The 16,647-nt window shown below is 41.2% G+C and overlaps 2 protein-coding genes across 2 annotated transcripts in view; one reads left to right on the top strand and one right to left on the bottom strand.

The window, feature by feature from the left end:
• Positions 1-407: 407 nt before the first annotated feature.
• Positions 408-16,647, bottom strand: part of ncf4 (neutrophil cytosolic factor 4) — a 34,357-nt gene continuing 18,117 nt past the window's right edge. Inside the window, exons 7-10 of the mRNA XM_069666702.1 lie at positions 11,707-11,805; positions 6,297-6,448; positions 4,783-4,848; positions 408-814 (exon numbers count right to left, since the gene is read on the bottom strand). Of these exons, the coding sequence (XP_069522803.1) occupies positions 607-814; positions 4,783-4,848; positions 6,297-6,448; positions 11,707-11,805 (525 nt within the window). The 3' untranslated portion in view covers positions 408-606. The remainder of the gene's footprint in view (positions 815-4,782; positions 4,849-6,296; positions 6,449-11,706; positions 11,806-16,647) is intronic.
• Positions 11,735-16,647, top strand: part of LOC138595331 (parvalbumin-7-like) — a 39,431-nt gene continuing 34,518 nt past the window's right edge. The window contains exon 1 of the mRNA XM_069666701.1: positions 11,735-11,969. Within this exon, the coding sequence (XP_069522802.1) occupies positions 11,966-11,969 (4 nt within the window). The 5' untranslated portion in view covers positions 11,735-11,965. The remainder of the gene's footprint in view (positions 11,970-16,647) is intronic.

The following is a 16,647-nucleotide window of genomic DNA, read 5'->3' as shown; positions in this document are numbered from 1 at the left end:
GCCGACAAATTTGGAATGATGTTCAAGCGCTGCTCGGATGGAGACGGGAGGAATTTGTAGCTGAGATGACAAGGTGTCGCAGAAGTTACCGACGGAGCATAGCATCACCGCGAACGCACTGCCCCCTTTAGTCCTCAGTCTGGCATTTGGAGCACACAGACGACCTCGGTCGAGGATCTCAGCGTACGTGTCGGTTGTAAAGTGCTAACTGGTCTGATGTCTGACTGCTGTTGTCTGCAAACATGTGAGTTATCAAAGGTTTTCTTTGCCCCGTGCCAGGGCTCCCAGGCTAACACAGTTTATACCACTCTGTATACTGCTCTGCTTCTGAGGTGTACAGAAACGGATTACTAACTTCCTTCAAAAAGAGAAACAATAAAGAACGCAAAATGTAAATGTGTCATAAAATGAGTTTATTACTAAGTGAAATGTTGAGGCCATGAATTGAAACAGTTGTGACATTTTTAACATGAATGAGGCTGTGGTTGAATTTACAGTTCAAACCACAAACAGGCAATAACAGAAACAATGTTTTCACTTGGTCAAGTTCATTGTTCTGATGAAGGAATACTTGAACCTTGTCTACTTCCCTGTGGTTCGACTCTCTCAGGCCTCAGAGTTGTAAACCGAGAGGTCAGAGGTCAGGGTCGCATACAGTTCCCATGGAAACTGATTGACAGGTCTTTTGACTGTGCCCTGTTGTCTCCTGCCCTCCTTGATCATCAGCTGGACGTCCTCGTCGTCAAGGATACGGATGAGGTCGCCCTCGGGGTCGCGGTAGTTCAGCGCGACGTCGTCCTCCTTGAAGACGTTCCTGCAGAGAGAGAGAGGGCAGAAAAAAAGAGAATGATTCAGACTTCAGGTGATATTTTAAACATAAATATTTATTTAGTCGGATTAAGGTTTAACTTAAAACAACCCTACTACATATTTTGATAAATATAATAATCGTCTGATGTCACATGCATCCAAAAGAGAGAATAAAAATGTAAAAGTCGCTTATAACTTCAATAAACACCCAACCACAATCTTTACATGTTATAAATGAGTTAAAAGTACATTTTTCAGCCTCTATTTTTCATACAGAAAAGCATGAAAAACAATTAAAATGAAGCATTCAACATGTTTATATATCTTTACGTAAACATGCAAAGCATTAAAGATTGAATGTGACAAAAAGCAGCAACCTCTGTGCATTCTGAAACATCATTAGAGCTACTAATCCATGCTCGTTTGACTGTCATCATTTGACTGTTACAGCTGCAATAGAAGTGGTTTATGGCAGCTGTACCAGAAAATTACACGTAACAACCTTTAATAAATGTGATTTGTTATGCAGAAGCTTGTGCTGTTCTCCAAGGACGATAAGAGATGCAAAACTGTATTAATCTACATATTTCTTTGTTTTTATACCCATTTTATTTTGTAATACTTTTATTGTCATAATATTGTGAGATTGTTTTTTAGTCAGTTTTATATGATGAAAGAAAAACCTTAATTATTCTTTAATATTGAGCAGTCGTGCACTTTAATGTTTAAAGCAATAAAAAGTAATTTAATGACAACATTATTAGAAAACGCTGCACCGTGCTTCCAGTGAAGGAAATGAGTGCCCTCAAAAGGCCTTTGTTGATATATTACAGTTTAATTAAAATTTCGCGGGGAGAGTTATCACCAAGAAAACACGTGCTGGACCAAAGGAAACGGGAAATAAGCGTAGATATGAAGTTTGACAACTGCTCCACCTTCTCTGTATTAGCATTTTGAGGAATGAGCAAACAGGGAAGCTTCACTCGAGGACTTAATAAGAGAGAGACACAGTAGATGAGGTTTTCTATAGGATTCCTGGAGGCATGAACATGATGAAATATTGCATCAGATGAAGGACATGCAAATAAATATTCAAAGTCACTTCCTGCCACTGGAAATGAAAGGACTTTGTAGAGTACAATCATTTTGTATCCGAGTCCTGTTGAGAATTCAAAATCCCAATGTACAAATTAGAGACCGACTGATATATCTGTTGGTCGATAGTATCGGGCCGATATAGGCTTAGCACAAATATATCTGTATCGGTGTATACAATTTCTAATATGCCACAATATGATAACTTTTATTTAATGCATCAAACCATATTTGGGCTGATTGAGTTATAGCACCATTATGGAGTTTGTCTCTGACTACATACAGTAGTTAACAATACTCTCAGTGCTGTCTGCAGTATATGCAGAGGAGCATCACAGCTACGCAAACGCTGGTCCATGTTGCAATTGACTAACAGTGTATAATAATGTTGAATATTTTTAAATGAAGTTAGTTCGAGAGAGCGGCCTTCAGAGTACCATTGCATAGTCATGCTGGCCCTCAAAAATTGATTATAACGGCCGCCTTATGGGTAATCTGTGAGTTTTCCCTGCTAAATTGATGTCTGTATCTGTCTCTAATATCCCATATCAGTCAAGCACTAATACATGTCTCTTTTTTAGTAGTTAAAATGTATACAAGTAGATACTCCAATATAACAATAGTGTTACCCAGCTAAACAAAGACAGCATTGTTGAAGTGTTGAGGTCTCTCGCTGCTTTTATGAGCTGATAGTGTGAGTGCGATGAAATGTAAAAATATGTTTTTCATTTGTTAAAGAATGTGAATGATAATTTATTATAAGCTTAGCTGACTATGAGGAGTTGTTAACTGGTTATGAGAAAGTCTTAATTTAATAAGGATGCCTCTAAAAGGCCGACAGAAATAGAACCAGACTCAACAGCTAGAAGGTCTAACCAACAACTTGCAACACAAAGCACGAAGCGCCTTTGTTACCCCAACAACGGTTCACAGTGAGTAATAAGTTAGCTAGTTGATTTTTCATTAAAGAATAGAAAATAAATGACTGAAGAACAAAACAGCTAAAATAAACAGTGACAGCACGAGTGAAAGTGAAGCTTGGTTGGTCTGCAGCAGATTGAAAGAGCGGCAGGGTAGGAAGGCCATCCTCCTCCGAGACAGGTATGTATATAGATATAACATTGTAAAAATAACATTGCAATATTCTATGTGGCTGTGTACAGTCACTACAGTGGACGTTATTGTAAAACAACTGGCCCCTAACGTAACATGCATGTTGACTTTGCTACAGAGCAAGCTAGCTGTCAGCTAAGTTAGCTATAGTATGAGTGGTGCTTAAAGTTTACTTGGTCTAAACTCTCATCTTTACTTCTTACGTACATAGCAACAGATGGATTATTTACTGCATCACTACAAATCCTGCAGATATTATAAATAGTATTATAAAGAAGTTGTGTCTTTCTTTTACTTGTTTCCTAAGTGAATGCACACACTAGCTAGATCAACATCTCTGCATGAGGCATACCGCTTTCGTCCACAGGGGGCGCCAAATAAACCCATAAGGGAAGTTCCTAATAGCAGCTTTAAGTTAATGTAATACTTTGTGTTTCTTCACACTCATTTAAACCCGAGTGAAGTTTTTATACTTTCATTTATTTCATAATATAGTAGTTTAGCAACATTTTAAGTTGCCACACACCTTCTTGACCATTTCGTTGACTCATATTCTTTCCTGTCTTACCAGGTGCAATCCTCTCTCTTCTCTTTTCCTACTGACTATCTTCCCCTAAACCTCCACCACTCCTCCCCCATTCTTCATTCTCCCTTTATCTGCTAAGCCATATTAAAACTCCAGACCAGGGTCTCATCCATCCTACTCCAGGGCACAATAGGCCCGAACACAGAAAAACAATAATGAGCAGATAAGCGAAAGAAATGAACTGATTATGAATGGGGAGGGCTAATCATCATGGCGCTCACCTATCTAAATTACCAGATAATGAGAGATAGCGGGAGAGGGGGAATGAAAGAGTAAAAGACAGAGAAGACCAGATATGATAGTGTAATGAGTATCTGCATCTTGTGATGGTGGGGCTGTGGGAGGGGAGGGGTGGGGTGTGGGGGGAGTCAGAGGTCCCGCAGGAACTAATTTCATGAGCAGTGATGATTGGCAACCGGCAATTTGCACGTTTGTGGTGCACAGTGGCTAAATGTGCTGCTCCTCAGGGCAGGCCAGAGAATTAATGGACTTTTACTCGCGCTTGTTTGCTCTTGAATGAACAACAAGATAAGGTCACAAAGGTCAGACATCACCTTAGTTCATCAGAACATCTGCGGGAGAAACACTGGAAATGCAAATCTGCTCCGCTGTGCAAAGATTTAACAACAAAATACCACAATTTGTCATTTAAATCACCTTCTTTTAAAGTCTAATTTATTCAAATGCCTTCAATAAAACATGTTGAACACTTCACAGATGCTTTAAAAAGCTGAGGTCAAAGGTTAACAGTCAATAATTAGAATTTTTCCCTGATGTAATTCCCTAACACAGTGAAGAAGAGAAGAGAGGCTTACATAAGACTGTTAATGATTATGATGCAAAAATATGAGAATTTTCATGCAGAAATAGTTCATCGCTGCATTCACTTGCAGCTTTTATCCAACATATCCCTTCCATTAACACATTCGTATGAAGGTGTCTGTAATTCTCTCACAGGTGTGAGGCTGCACACAGTCATGTCCCCCTCCACATCTGAACAACAGTCAGCTCTTCACACCCACAATATTGATCCCCAGGTTCTCTCAATCATCGTTTCCCACATGGGTGTAAATGAAATGAAACATGACATAAAATATACTCTTAAATGTCCGTCATCGACTTTGTTTCTCTCTTACAATGGCAGCAGCACCACTTGAAGAAGACTGGTGTACACTCACCTCATACGAGACAGGAGGTCCTTGTATGTCGGTTGGATAGTGAGGTCCTCTTGTACACACACATCTCTGTAAGAGGAAGAGAGACCGGAGTGAAATATTAGTTCCTAAAGGTGTTAAAGTGGTAATCTCGTAGATCCCAGTTTCGTTCTCTTTGGCGGCACCTATGGCGATAAACAGTTACTGCTGGAGCACACTTTCCCAGATATCTGTGACGTTCACGGTTGGCTCTGGTTGTAACTCCTGATTTGTTTCTTTCTCTTTGGATTTTCACTTATTGTTGAAGTTGTATCTGTAGTCATCGATCTTTTCTTTGTTTGTTCAGCCATAGTTGATTACTGTTTACTCGCAACACTTGCAGAGAGCGGAAAAGCAGCCGCTTAACTTCGCCTACCCTCTCTGGCAGACCAACCCCTGCTGGCTGATGGAAAACGCGTCAGTAACTGGGCGCCGCTTGTGATTTTATCCTTGAAAGTCGCCACAGACACCCAGTCTGTAATACTGCAAATGCAAAGGCTTTCATCAGTGGGCCATAGGCTCAATCACCATTGTGTTACCTCATCCGGTGACAGATAGTGACTTAACAGACATTTGTTTAAATGAAAATCTTCGAGATTATTACTTCAACTATCAGACATGCAACATGGAGCTGTAAAAGTACATTTAATAAAGATTCTGTTCAGAAAGAGTCAAATATGTGAATCTGTATCTACCATAATAAAAAAAAACATATTTTTGAAAGATGCCAAATTTTGGCATTAAAACTTTTTTCCCTCTTTTTTTAATATACATTTTATGACAGAATCAAAATCATGTTACAGAATAAATCTTGTTAACTGGTAAATATCAAATCAGTATTCACCAGTGATGCAGGTATACAATACATTGAGCCGATAAAACTATCGTCCTCTCACAGTCATAGCTGTATATTTTGATATTGGCATATACTTTATGGTGTCCAAAATGCACCTTTATGACAGCATCTTATTATTATTATTATTCTACAGCATAGTGCAGAAAAAGCTGCTTCACTGTATCAGAAAAGAAGACATTTCTGAAGGTTATTCTGCTGCGATCCGGCCGCTGGAGGTTGATGTTTGCATAATCGTTTTTAAATTGATCTAAAGTTAAAACCATACTAACTAGAACATAACTTACAAAACTTACATAACCTTTAGACTGTTTTTAGGGATATGAAACATTTGAAGATACTCCAAGAAATTACATAACAATAAAAAAAAAAGAGTACCAATGTAGGCACTGTATTTCTTTTTGCAGATGAATCTATCAAAACGCCTTTGCACTCTGCTCATAAAAATGATCTGATCACAAATAATACAGGCTCTGAAGTGCAAAATAATCCTTTGTTGCCCACTACATCCAAGTCTTTATTACCCTTAGTTGTGCTTTAGTGACAGGCTGAATGTTTAAATATTGTTAATCTTATATTATTGTTAAAAATCTACATTTAGTATCCACAGATATTACTGTTATATACAAACTGCTCCTAAACAGACCTGGTTTGGACTCCAGAGGGGGTCAGCAGGAAGCAGCGCAGGCAGCTGTAGGTGTGGCCTCCACCCTCACCTTCGGAGTCACTATCAGGGAGGGGCTTAATGATCTTCACAAAGGATTGTGGGAAAATGCCGGTTTGATTGTTCACTGTGCCCTGAGGAGAGGACACGAGGACAGAGGACAGAGGAAAAGAGGAGAGAAAACATGAGAGAGAATACATCATGAGATGTAGAGAGCGAGTGCGCTCCCAGAAGATGGAGTGATTTGGGACTGACGCGATGATGAGATGGTTGATGATTTAAAGAAGAGAAACACATGAAAGCAACATGGACACGCATCTAGAGAGAAGTCTTCCCGACTAATTAGCCTGTTCATAATATCCTGCTGCTGTTACAGGCCTTTTTACTAGACCCCTGGTGTGTGCAGCACGAGGCAACAGTTTTATGTAACACCATCCATGTGATCAGGCAACAGTAAAATCAATGATCATCTGGGGCTTGAATAAGAAGAGCTTCCAGTACTTACTGAGATATTGTATATTTAGTCTATTTGCTTGAATGCACAACAATTTCTCATGATGCAACTTAGAGCAATTACATTATAAACGTTATGATGCTGCAATCATTTTATCCCTGATTCTATTTTCACAAGTGTAAACAATGCATGCATTTGAACTCAAGCCAATGATGTTTGCATTAGATGTAAGTGAAACAATCATGAGACCGGCACATCAGAGTAACAGCTTACCTGATGAACGACAGTGGAGCCACTTTTGTAGGCAAAATAACAGGAAGCTTGAGAGGGAACAAGTACCAATTGTTTCTATTTTTACAAAACATCCAGTTTACAAATGTCCAATGTGCTTGTGTTTTCTCTTCCCCTCTTTGTAAGCCGCCCAGTGAACAACAATCATGACCAGAAATCTCCTTGAGTTGTACATTTTTTACCTCCCTTTCATAAAGCTGTGGCTCTGTTATGCTATGTATTTCTTTGGTAATGGTTTCAGTCCAATTGCCCCCTTAGACTGAAGGGTCTCTGCTCATTAATACAAAGTATTTCTGAACAATCACTTTAATCCTATGATAAAAAAAAGCTATCCCGTTTCCAGTTGTTCAAACGGTTTAATCTGGATAAGAATTATCCGGATATAGAAATCCACTTTGTTAAAATCCAGGATCAGGTATTCCTGCTTACTTTTATCCCGGTTGTTCAAAGAAAACTGGATTGGATCAACCTGACTTTCAAGGATCACAAAATAAATGGGACTACATATTTTGTCCACAGGGGGCGCCAATATCCACACAAAACAAAACCTCCTAACAGTTGCTTTAATGTGAATATTTTATGTTTGATATTAACACATATTTGGCAAAATATCTTATGTAGATGAAATCCTTTATTTTTTCCACTACAGTATCAGCATCATTGTAAAAAAGCCAAGATTGTATTACCTGATCTTAACCTTACATAATCCATTTCTTTCTTGAACAACCCATTTTTCAAGATGGTCCTATCTGATAGCTTTAATCCAATCTGATTACCTTTGAACAACCGGGCCCAGAGGATGACACGGCCACCATTCAAAGGGCACGAGGGGTCACCTCATCGTTTGTTAAGTATGAAAACAATAAGAATCAAACACTGTTGTCTTCACGGTCACCAGATCTCGATCCATTTGTACGCCCATTGGTAGTTTTGGACCAATGTGTTAGACAACACTCTCCATCACTACCTTACAAAATGAGGGTATAATTTTGGAAGAATACCAGAAGGGTTCGGAGACTTGGAGAATCAACAGCCCCTTACACACGGCCAGTTCAAGGCGGGATTATTACGCCTCTGTTTCACCTTGTCTTCTGTGTAAAACGCACGGAGGTGGAATGGTGGAGTGAAGTCGGCATTGCTGGTAGTAACAGAGACGAAACGGAGCCGGCAGGGCAGAACAGCGCCATGTGTGTTTGAAGCACGCGCTGTTTGTTTACACCTCGCGTACGCTTTGCTTCCGCAATGCCGGAGCAGTCTATAAAAACACACACTGGGGTGGCTTCCTGCTGCCGTTGCTTGATCCACTGTAAAGTGGCAAAGGCTGCATGACGGCGGAGCTTCGTTACGGCGCTGAGGCAGAACCACAGTGTTAAAAAGGCTACAGCCAAAGAGCACTGAATCTGATCTGACTGAACATGATGGCACAACACTTTACTGAGTCACTTTATGTTGGTTTGACCCTTGTTTTGTCAGCCAATATAATATCAAAAAATAACTACCAAATGATTCTTTTTTAAACCCAAATCTTTGCACCATTCATTTTTTATTCATGGTGGTGCAAAGGACGACCTCACCAAGGGAGAAACGACCAGCCATCCATGTAAAGCTGCAGCAAGGGGCTAGTTTCTCATCTCTCCAGCTCTCAGTTAGGTCATCCCACTCACATTTTTTCATATTAAAAAGGCAGTGAGCAGTTTAAATAATACCCGCAAGTCTGCCAAACCTCAGTCCAGACCGTTTTCTCATATTCTCTGGGCACCCTGAAACTCTTCAGGTTTCTCTTCGCTGGTGCGTTTGAAACATTTACCTTGATGCACCAGTCTGCCAGTTGGATTGGTCACGTTTTCCACCCACAGCCGCTCTGTCCACTGACTAAATCAAAGGCACTCAGTCAACTTTTCACAAGTTGTAAGTGTTGCATTAACCTCTCCCTCCCCAAAAAAACAAAACACTTACTATTAGCAGGGATAGAAAGGAGCCAAAAAATAAGAACAATATCATGTTTAGCGCTGTTGTATTAGAGAAGCAGATTACCAGCTTTTCTGTTACAATTTTTAGATCTCTCTGGAAAAGCCAGAGGCAGAATAAGTGCACCATCCTCCTCCTCAATGTTGATTCTCACTCTCTCTCTCTCCCACCACATCAGCTTCCACCTCCTCTCCCTCTCTCTCTCCCACTCACCCACTCCGTGCTTCTCTCTCACACTCCAGCTCAACACCTTACACATTTTTATGCAACACGTTTCCTGACCTTTCTTTAAGTACTCTGTGACAAAGCAGAATTTCTGCGACAAGTATTTGCCGGCACAGATGTTCCAGCGCCGCATTCTTGTGTTGAGCGGCTAATTAAAATGTCCCACATCCTGCTTTTTGTGCAGTGTGTAACCAGGACATCTCGAAGGAAACTGGAGCAGAGCGCCTCCAATCACATCGCTGGAGACACTTTGTGGTTATTGTGCTTCGCCGCTCTAAGTGTTATTATATCTTATAATCAACTTTTTGACAGCTGGAACTTTTGAAGGGATTGTTTTATTATTTCTTTATCTTAAAAAAAATATTTAAATCCACCTCACATTCAATTGTTGAATATCATCCCAAAACCTGCACTCTACTTGGAAGGCTTTCAACAAGATGTAGAGCATTGGAGATGTTGGGCGCTGACTGATGTTTAATGATGAGACCTTGCTAACAATAGGCTTGCCAGGGTAGCCGGTAATACCGCTGTTACGCAGTGTTAGGGCATACACCTGATAGATCTTTTTATACAGCAGCAGCAGCAGCAGCAGAGCTGCATCGCAGAGGTTCTAACGGTGAAGACCGTTGCATTCACATGGATTAGGGCAGACTGACAACAGCTTCTTAATGGCACAGGAACAAACACAGCAGAATGTTGAGTTTCTCCTCGTGTCGGGAAGCTTCGTAATAATTGGCTGCAAATTCTGAAGAGGACTGGTTTTTCCGTCTGCTGTCTGCCAGGATCCATGTGAATGCAGTAATTAGTTTCATCAGCAATCATGAAAAATATCAGGTGTAATTAGCAACACAAGTTTATCAACCTGTGGGGAAATTTCTTCACCTGGATTTCTCTAGCTTGTTTTTAACTTTCCAGTTTATCCCACTGGTGTTGGACTGGGTTGAGATCCGGTTTCTGTGCAGAGCAGTCAAGTTCTTCTGCACAAAATGATTTTTTGGAACCACAACCGTCCCTAACCTCAGATCTACGGCTGCACGATATTGGAAAGAAAGCGACATTGCAATAACTTTTTGCTCTGCGATATTTATTATTTGAATACAGGAAATGATACCAGCTAAATGCAGTGTGTTTTCATGTGCATGTAAACAATTAGACACCACACTTATTATTTGGGACTATTTTCCTCTAACAAAACAAACCCGGCTCCGACTTTTATTACACTTGGTTCAGCGACTCTGACCACAACATTAAAAAGTAAAGAGCGAGGCGGTAACTTTGTAACTTCGATTTTCGAGTGCTCTATAAAATAAAGGTTACACAGCGGTGACGGTAACTTTTGGAAACAAAAACTCACGTCTCCTACTTCCTGTCGACACAAAACCTCATGCCTTGTGTGAGCTGCAGATGTAGCCGCTAAAAGTAAACACTCCGGTACTTCGCTCCATTACCAGCCCGTATGGATATGTAGCCACAGTGTCGACAAGATGCCGCTGATAAAAGCAATATACACACTGAAAAGACACCACACATAATATAAGGCATGCCTCGATCAGCAGCTCAGCGGTTAGTTCTCTGTGGGCTCTGTTGAAGAGCTGCGCTAACGTAATGTGAGACAGACTTCTGTTGTAGATTAGAGATGGTAAACCAGAAAATGGCGAGTACTCCTTTTGCACCAGGCAACAATAAAGTAGCAGCTTGATGTGTTTCAGTCAATTTGCCTCGCAATCGCACGTCCTGCAATGTTGCATATGTGCACAACGCAATTGCAATGCTTAAACTATTTATCGTGCAGCCCACAAAAGCGTGCAGATACACCTCGTGCATACGTGTAATTAATTCTGTTAATTCCACAACGGTGTTCCCACATGTCACGCTGCACGAGGGCGGAAGGTTGGTTTCTTTTGGACATGGGTAAATAAATTGAAATTATGACGACCCCTGAGGCCACACAGACACGCAGACTATAGATTGGACTTCAGATATCATTGTTCATTGTATCATTGATCATTGTTTGTATATTTTTGTCCATCTTTTGGACGTTATGAAGAGGACGGGGTTCGCACATCCACTCATTTAGGTAGTAACAAAAGAACCCTCTGCTTTTCTTTTCTTCTTTCCACTCACTTTTCATCTCAGAGTCTCTCCATTTCTCCTCCTCTCTTTCCCTCTTTCTCTCCATCTCTCCTCCTCCATCACTCTCCTTTTTTCCTTTTCTGTTTCTCTCGCCTCCACCGTCCCAATCAAGATGCCTCCTTCTCTCTTTCCATTTTTTCTTTCTTCTTGGCTCACGTTTCCTCTCCCCCTCCACCTCTTCTATTTCTTTCCCTTTCCTCCTCTCACTCTCATCTATCTTTCACTGCTTTCCACTCTCCCACTCTTTCCCTCCCTCCCTCTTTCTCTTGTTTTCTCCCCCTCCCACCCTCTCCCTCTCCCACTCTCTCTCTCCGTTCTTACCTCCAGCCAGTCGGCGTTGACTCGTTGCAGCAGGAAGATCACCTCTCCCCTCTTCAGGTTCAACTCCGCCTTGCCGTTGCCGCGAAAGTCAAACATCGCCTGGGACATACCACGCAGACAAACACGCACACACACACACACACACACAAACACACAGAAGAAACCACACACAAAAATAAGTCAGTGAGGGGAGAGAGGAACAAGGGAGGAGAGAGACGGACACACTCACCACAAAGAGGAGAAGAGACGGAGAGCGAGGATGGGTAAGAATGATCAGACTTTTTGCTGATGGAGAACAACGTGTGCGTGAGTGACGGAGGATGAAGAGAATAGATGCAATAGTTTAGTAAGTTTAACAAAGTTAGGCGTGAGAACAGCCGTGTGTATTTTTTAAGAGAGAGAAATAGAACAAAGAGTGAAGGGATGCAAGAGAAGAAAGAAGGCACGAATTTATCTACTTGAAAAAGTAAAGACTTGTGAGGAGGAGAGAGAGGATTGACTTGAAAAGAAGTGATCCTGTGAGATTTGTCTGTAAGAGTGAGAGAAAGTGAGAGATGGAGGAGAAGGGATGCTGGAGAAGAATCCTTTCATGTGTTTAGTCATGCAGCTTCTCTGTGCGTTTGTGCAGAGCAGATGTCGTACGTGCAACAACATGCAATAGTTGAATGTAAGTGTTTCAAAGTTTGTGCGTTCGAGCTGCAATCTGTGATGAATGTTATTTTATTATTTCATGAAATGTTGATCACAAATATGTCAAATTTAGAGCGACGCAAAGATGAGAAAAGAAGCACATCCTCCCTTTGAAGAAGCTGTAACCAGCGAATGTTCAGCTCAGACACAAGTGACCGATCTGTTCTCTTTGACTAATTGATAACCTGGCTGACCGTTTCAGCAGCAGGTTAGTGCGTGCAGCACTTTGGTGTGCATCCACAAAGTACGCTGTACTTGCTACTAAAAGCTAGCTTTTGGGCGCTGGTTAAGTGTTTGAAAGAACGTGTGTGATGGTCTGTGAGAGATGAAGTAAAAGCATGTACGAGAAGTTTGCAAAGTGGTACAGCCTGAGCGTTCGTGTGTGTGAGAGAGAGTGAGAGTGTGTGTGTGGATGTGTTGGATGCTCGAGCGTCCTGGTGAGCATCAGTGTGTCTAGAATAAAAGCCTGCCAGAGTTGGAATTTGCATTTTAAGTAGAACTCAGTAGAGTCATTACCGATGCTTTATACGTAACCCTGTCCTTTAGCGAAGAGACTCCTCGAACAGACAGGTGATAAAGTAGCCTTTTAAACACACACACACACACACACACACACACACACTATAAAAGCCTTCGCAAACACACACAGACACAAGCTTCAGTAATCTGATGACAGTACTTGTATTGTGTAATGGCAAGAAAAGAATCTGATGTGAATATGTAGATGCAAAAGAAACCAGATGTGCACGCAGCTTTACACACAAACAGGTTATCAACATCAAACTAAACAGAGAGAAAGAGGAAAAAGAGGAAGAACGCGAGGAGGAAAGAAAGATGAGCAATTACACTGAAGTGAGAAATTGGAGAGAGAATCACAGCAACAGTAGGAGAGCAATCACCAGAGACGGTGAAACTACGAGAGAGTTTGGAGTATCAGGAGAGAGGCACAGCGAGACCAAAAAAAGAACGAGTAGCGGTTAAAGCAGTGGGAGGGAGGTGAAGAAGAGGAGGAGGCAGAGGAAGGAGAGGAGGAAGAGGGGGAGGAGGGGGAGATAAGAAAAGTTAAAGTGAAACAGAGGTGCAGGGCTGCAGAGGGCTGATGGATCGCCGCTGTTTTCATGTGGTTGCTTCAGAGCGAGCGAGGTGTGATTATCCTCAGAGGACAGTGAGTGAGAGGGTGAGAGAGTGAAGACTTGCAATGAGAATAAGTGAGATAAAGTTGCATTTATAAAACTTAAAGCTGGATATATCAATATGTATACATTACTATATAATTGTGAGATGTAAAAAGCATGCCTGTAGTGATGAACTATTGAATCCTGCTCACATCTGCATTGTTTCAAATCAAACTACCTCATCTGCTCGACACAATAAGGACAAGGTTATGGCCACCAGGCGAACAAATTGGAGCGTTAATAGACCACATATGTCCACAAGTTGTTGCATGAGAATGTATAAAAAGATGGATGACATGACAGCTCCCTAAAAGCGAAGCCAAACCCTCTCTATCGCCCCCTGCTGACTGGCTGCAGTATAGGTCATAAAGCCCGCCTCCTCCATGTTAACAGATGGGACATGAGTCAAACTATAAAATCAAACAAATACATTTTTGTCAAACATGGTTTCTGTCGTTATATTTAGCTGTTATCATGCTGATTTATGTCCAAGTGTTCATCTGACAAGTTTAGTTTTAATTAGTTGTTTGATGCTATAAAAAGGAGTGTAACACATTGATTGACAGCTCTGTTGATGAATACGGCTCCTGCAGCACTGTGTTCCCAGAGCAGCAGAACAGCGAGAGGAGACGTAACTAAAACAATCACTGCAGTCATTGAAGTTTCCATAACCGTGAACATCTGCTTCAGACCGACACAAGAAGCTGCTCTGCTGTTAAATAAGGAACGGCCCAGCGAGAGATGCTGGAGTGAAACACTACCGTTTCTCTGCAGGCAATGGCTCAGAGCGGTACAGAATCTGAAATACAACGAGAATATACTATATATATACTATATAATATATATACTAATATAATATAAAAAATCTTCAGGTCTGCAGTCTACATATCAAACCTGACGATTTTGAACAAGACATGACATCGGAGGCGGGCGTCCTAGATTGAGGAAGTGTATTTTAGCAAGCTCACTGGCCTCCACCGGATGACGTGTTTTATGTAGTCTGGCGGAGGTTTTCCAGGGCCCATTGGAGAAGCTGATAGCATCCTCCAAAGGCGCAGAGTGAAACTGCATTTTTTCCAACCATAATGGCATTAGCTCCCCATGATAGCATGATAGGACTGAGGTTGAAAATCGGCGAACTGGCCCTTTAAGAGGTGATTTTTCTGCATGTGCTGGGTTTAAAGCAGGTTGCTGCCCCTACTGGCCAAAAAAATAATGCAGGTTAAGAATTTTACTCTTCGTTGACTTAGTATTATTAACAGCAGGTGTGCTGGAATAATACAAACAAGGCATCAAATACTGCTGCTTGTTTAGTGGCCCTATGAAACTATTTCGCTGTAGATACCCGTCTAGTGTCAGTTTTCCATATGCAGTCAAGGTAGCAATAATTACTATGCAACGTCCAGGAAAATGCTAAATTGTATAAGTTTGACACATGCAGAAAATGTTACACTATGGGAGAGCAAACAGAGAAAGCAGCAAAAGTGTTAAGAATCTTAAGGGTTAAAAGTAAGCATATGTTCAAGTGCAGATGTGTGCTAGTGAATGATTGCATGTGCAATAATGTGTGTGTGCTTCTGTGTGTGTGTGTGTGTCTACACCAAATGAGAGAGGCTGGTGGCAGATTAATGAAGCTGGGGAGAGAGGGAGCTTGCTGGATTAACAATCCACCGAGATTACCCTGACCCAGAGGACATCCACACACAAACACACTTACACACACGCACACACACACACACACACACACGCACTCACAAACACACACACACACAAACACACCGGGTCTTTGATTTCAGAGCTGCTATTTTTAATATATCATTCCAGGCGTTGTGTTATTATAGTGTTGACCTGCCGTTGGCTGTAATTCATAGATGATGTGAAAATGTGTTGGAGGTGATAAGATACTATCTGTAACACAAACACTAAATATGATGTGACAAAGCAATTCCCCCTCTATCTAGACCTCCTTTCATCTCTCTCCCTGCAGCCCCCATCATTGTTCTACATCTTTATTCCTTTGCTGTTACTTGTCGCTTATTCTTTGTCTTTCTTTCAATCGGTTTCTGTCGTTCAATTTGTTCTTTCTTTCCTCTCTGTCTTTCTCTGTCTCTACAGTTTAGCCAACTAGTCAAGCAGGTGACTTGATAAGTGAAGAATAAAAACTCTGTTTGCATTATAGTTAAACTCTTTGATGTGGCAGTTAGCTCGTAACCTGTAAAAGTTTAAAATAAAAGAAAGGAAGGGACTTCATAGCTAGCAACCTGCTAGCTTGTAATGCTAACAGAGCCAACGTTACTGCCCTAGCAACGCTGATAATGTTACATAAGACTAATGGAGAAGTCTATGAGTCAGTCTACACAAATACAGACATGAGAAAAGGTGTAACAAGTTAAAATAAGTGAAATAAAAAACAACACAATTTTTAGTCAAAGGCACTATCTTGTATTTTAAATAAAAAGTGCTTGTTTAGATTCACCATTTTGCAACTTTACTCAACAATCAAGCTGGATACAATCTAATATAGAAGAAGCAGAGACACCAGCTTCCACCTGTTACCCACAATAGTTTAAATAGACAAGAACACTTACAACTGTCTTTGCTAAAATGTGAAATACAACATCTTCCTCCAATTTTAAATATTGACCAGCCATGCATCCCTTACGATTAGCTTGTTCCGTCTCCTCTAACTTTAAATATACACTTTTGTTTATTCGAGATTCAGTGTTGGTGAACCATCTGTGCCCCGTAAAGTGCCGGCCTCTAAATGAAGCCACACAGCCCTTGGGTTCAGCCAGGCCCCGGGAGAGCGATCACCTGGTACAATTAGGCTGGCGCCGTCCCCGCCTTAATGAGCTTGTTAAACCCTCAGCTCGTTAGTCTGGCAAAAGGAAGGTGGAGATGAGAATTTAGTTTCTCTCTCTCTCTCTCTCTCCACGAAGTTAAATGAAAGCGTATTTTTTTAAGGAGATGGCCCACTTAGAGGGACGCAGTGAAGTGAATGAGCACAGGTTATAGAGGTTGTGTGTCGCTGCACAGGTCACCTTGGCTTCTCACATGTCACAAAGAGAAACTACAA

The sequence above is a fragment of the Semicossyphus pulcher genome, unplaced genomic scaffold, assembly GCF_022749685.1.
Source record: "Semicossyphus pulcher isolate SPU_LCO1_2020_fin unplaced genomic scaffold, fSemPul1.0.p SCAF_17, whole genome shotgun sequence".
Lineage (NCBI taxonomy): Eukaryota > Metazoa > Chordata > Actinopteri > Labriformes > Labridae > Semicossyphus > Semicossyphus pulcher.
The sequence above is the reverse complement of the archived record's forward strand: the minus strand, read 5'-3'. Positions and strand labels throughout refer to the sequence as shown.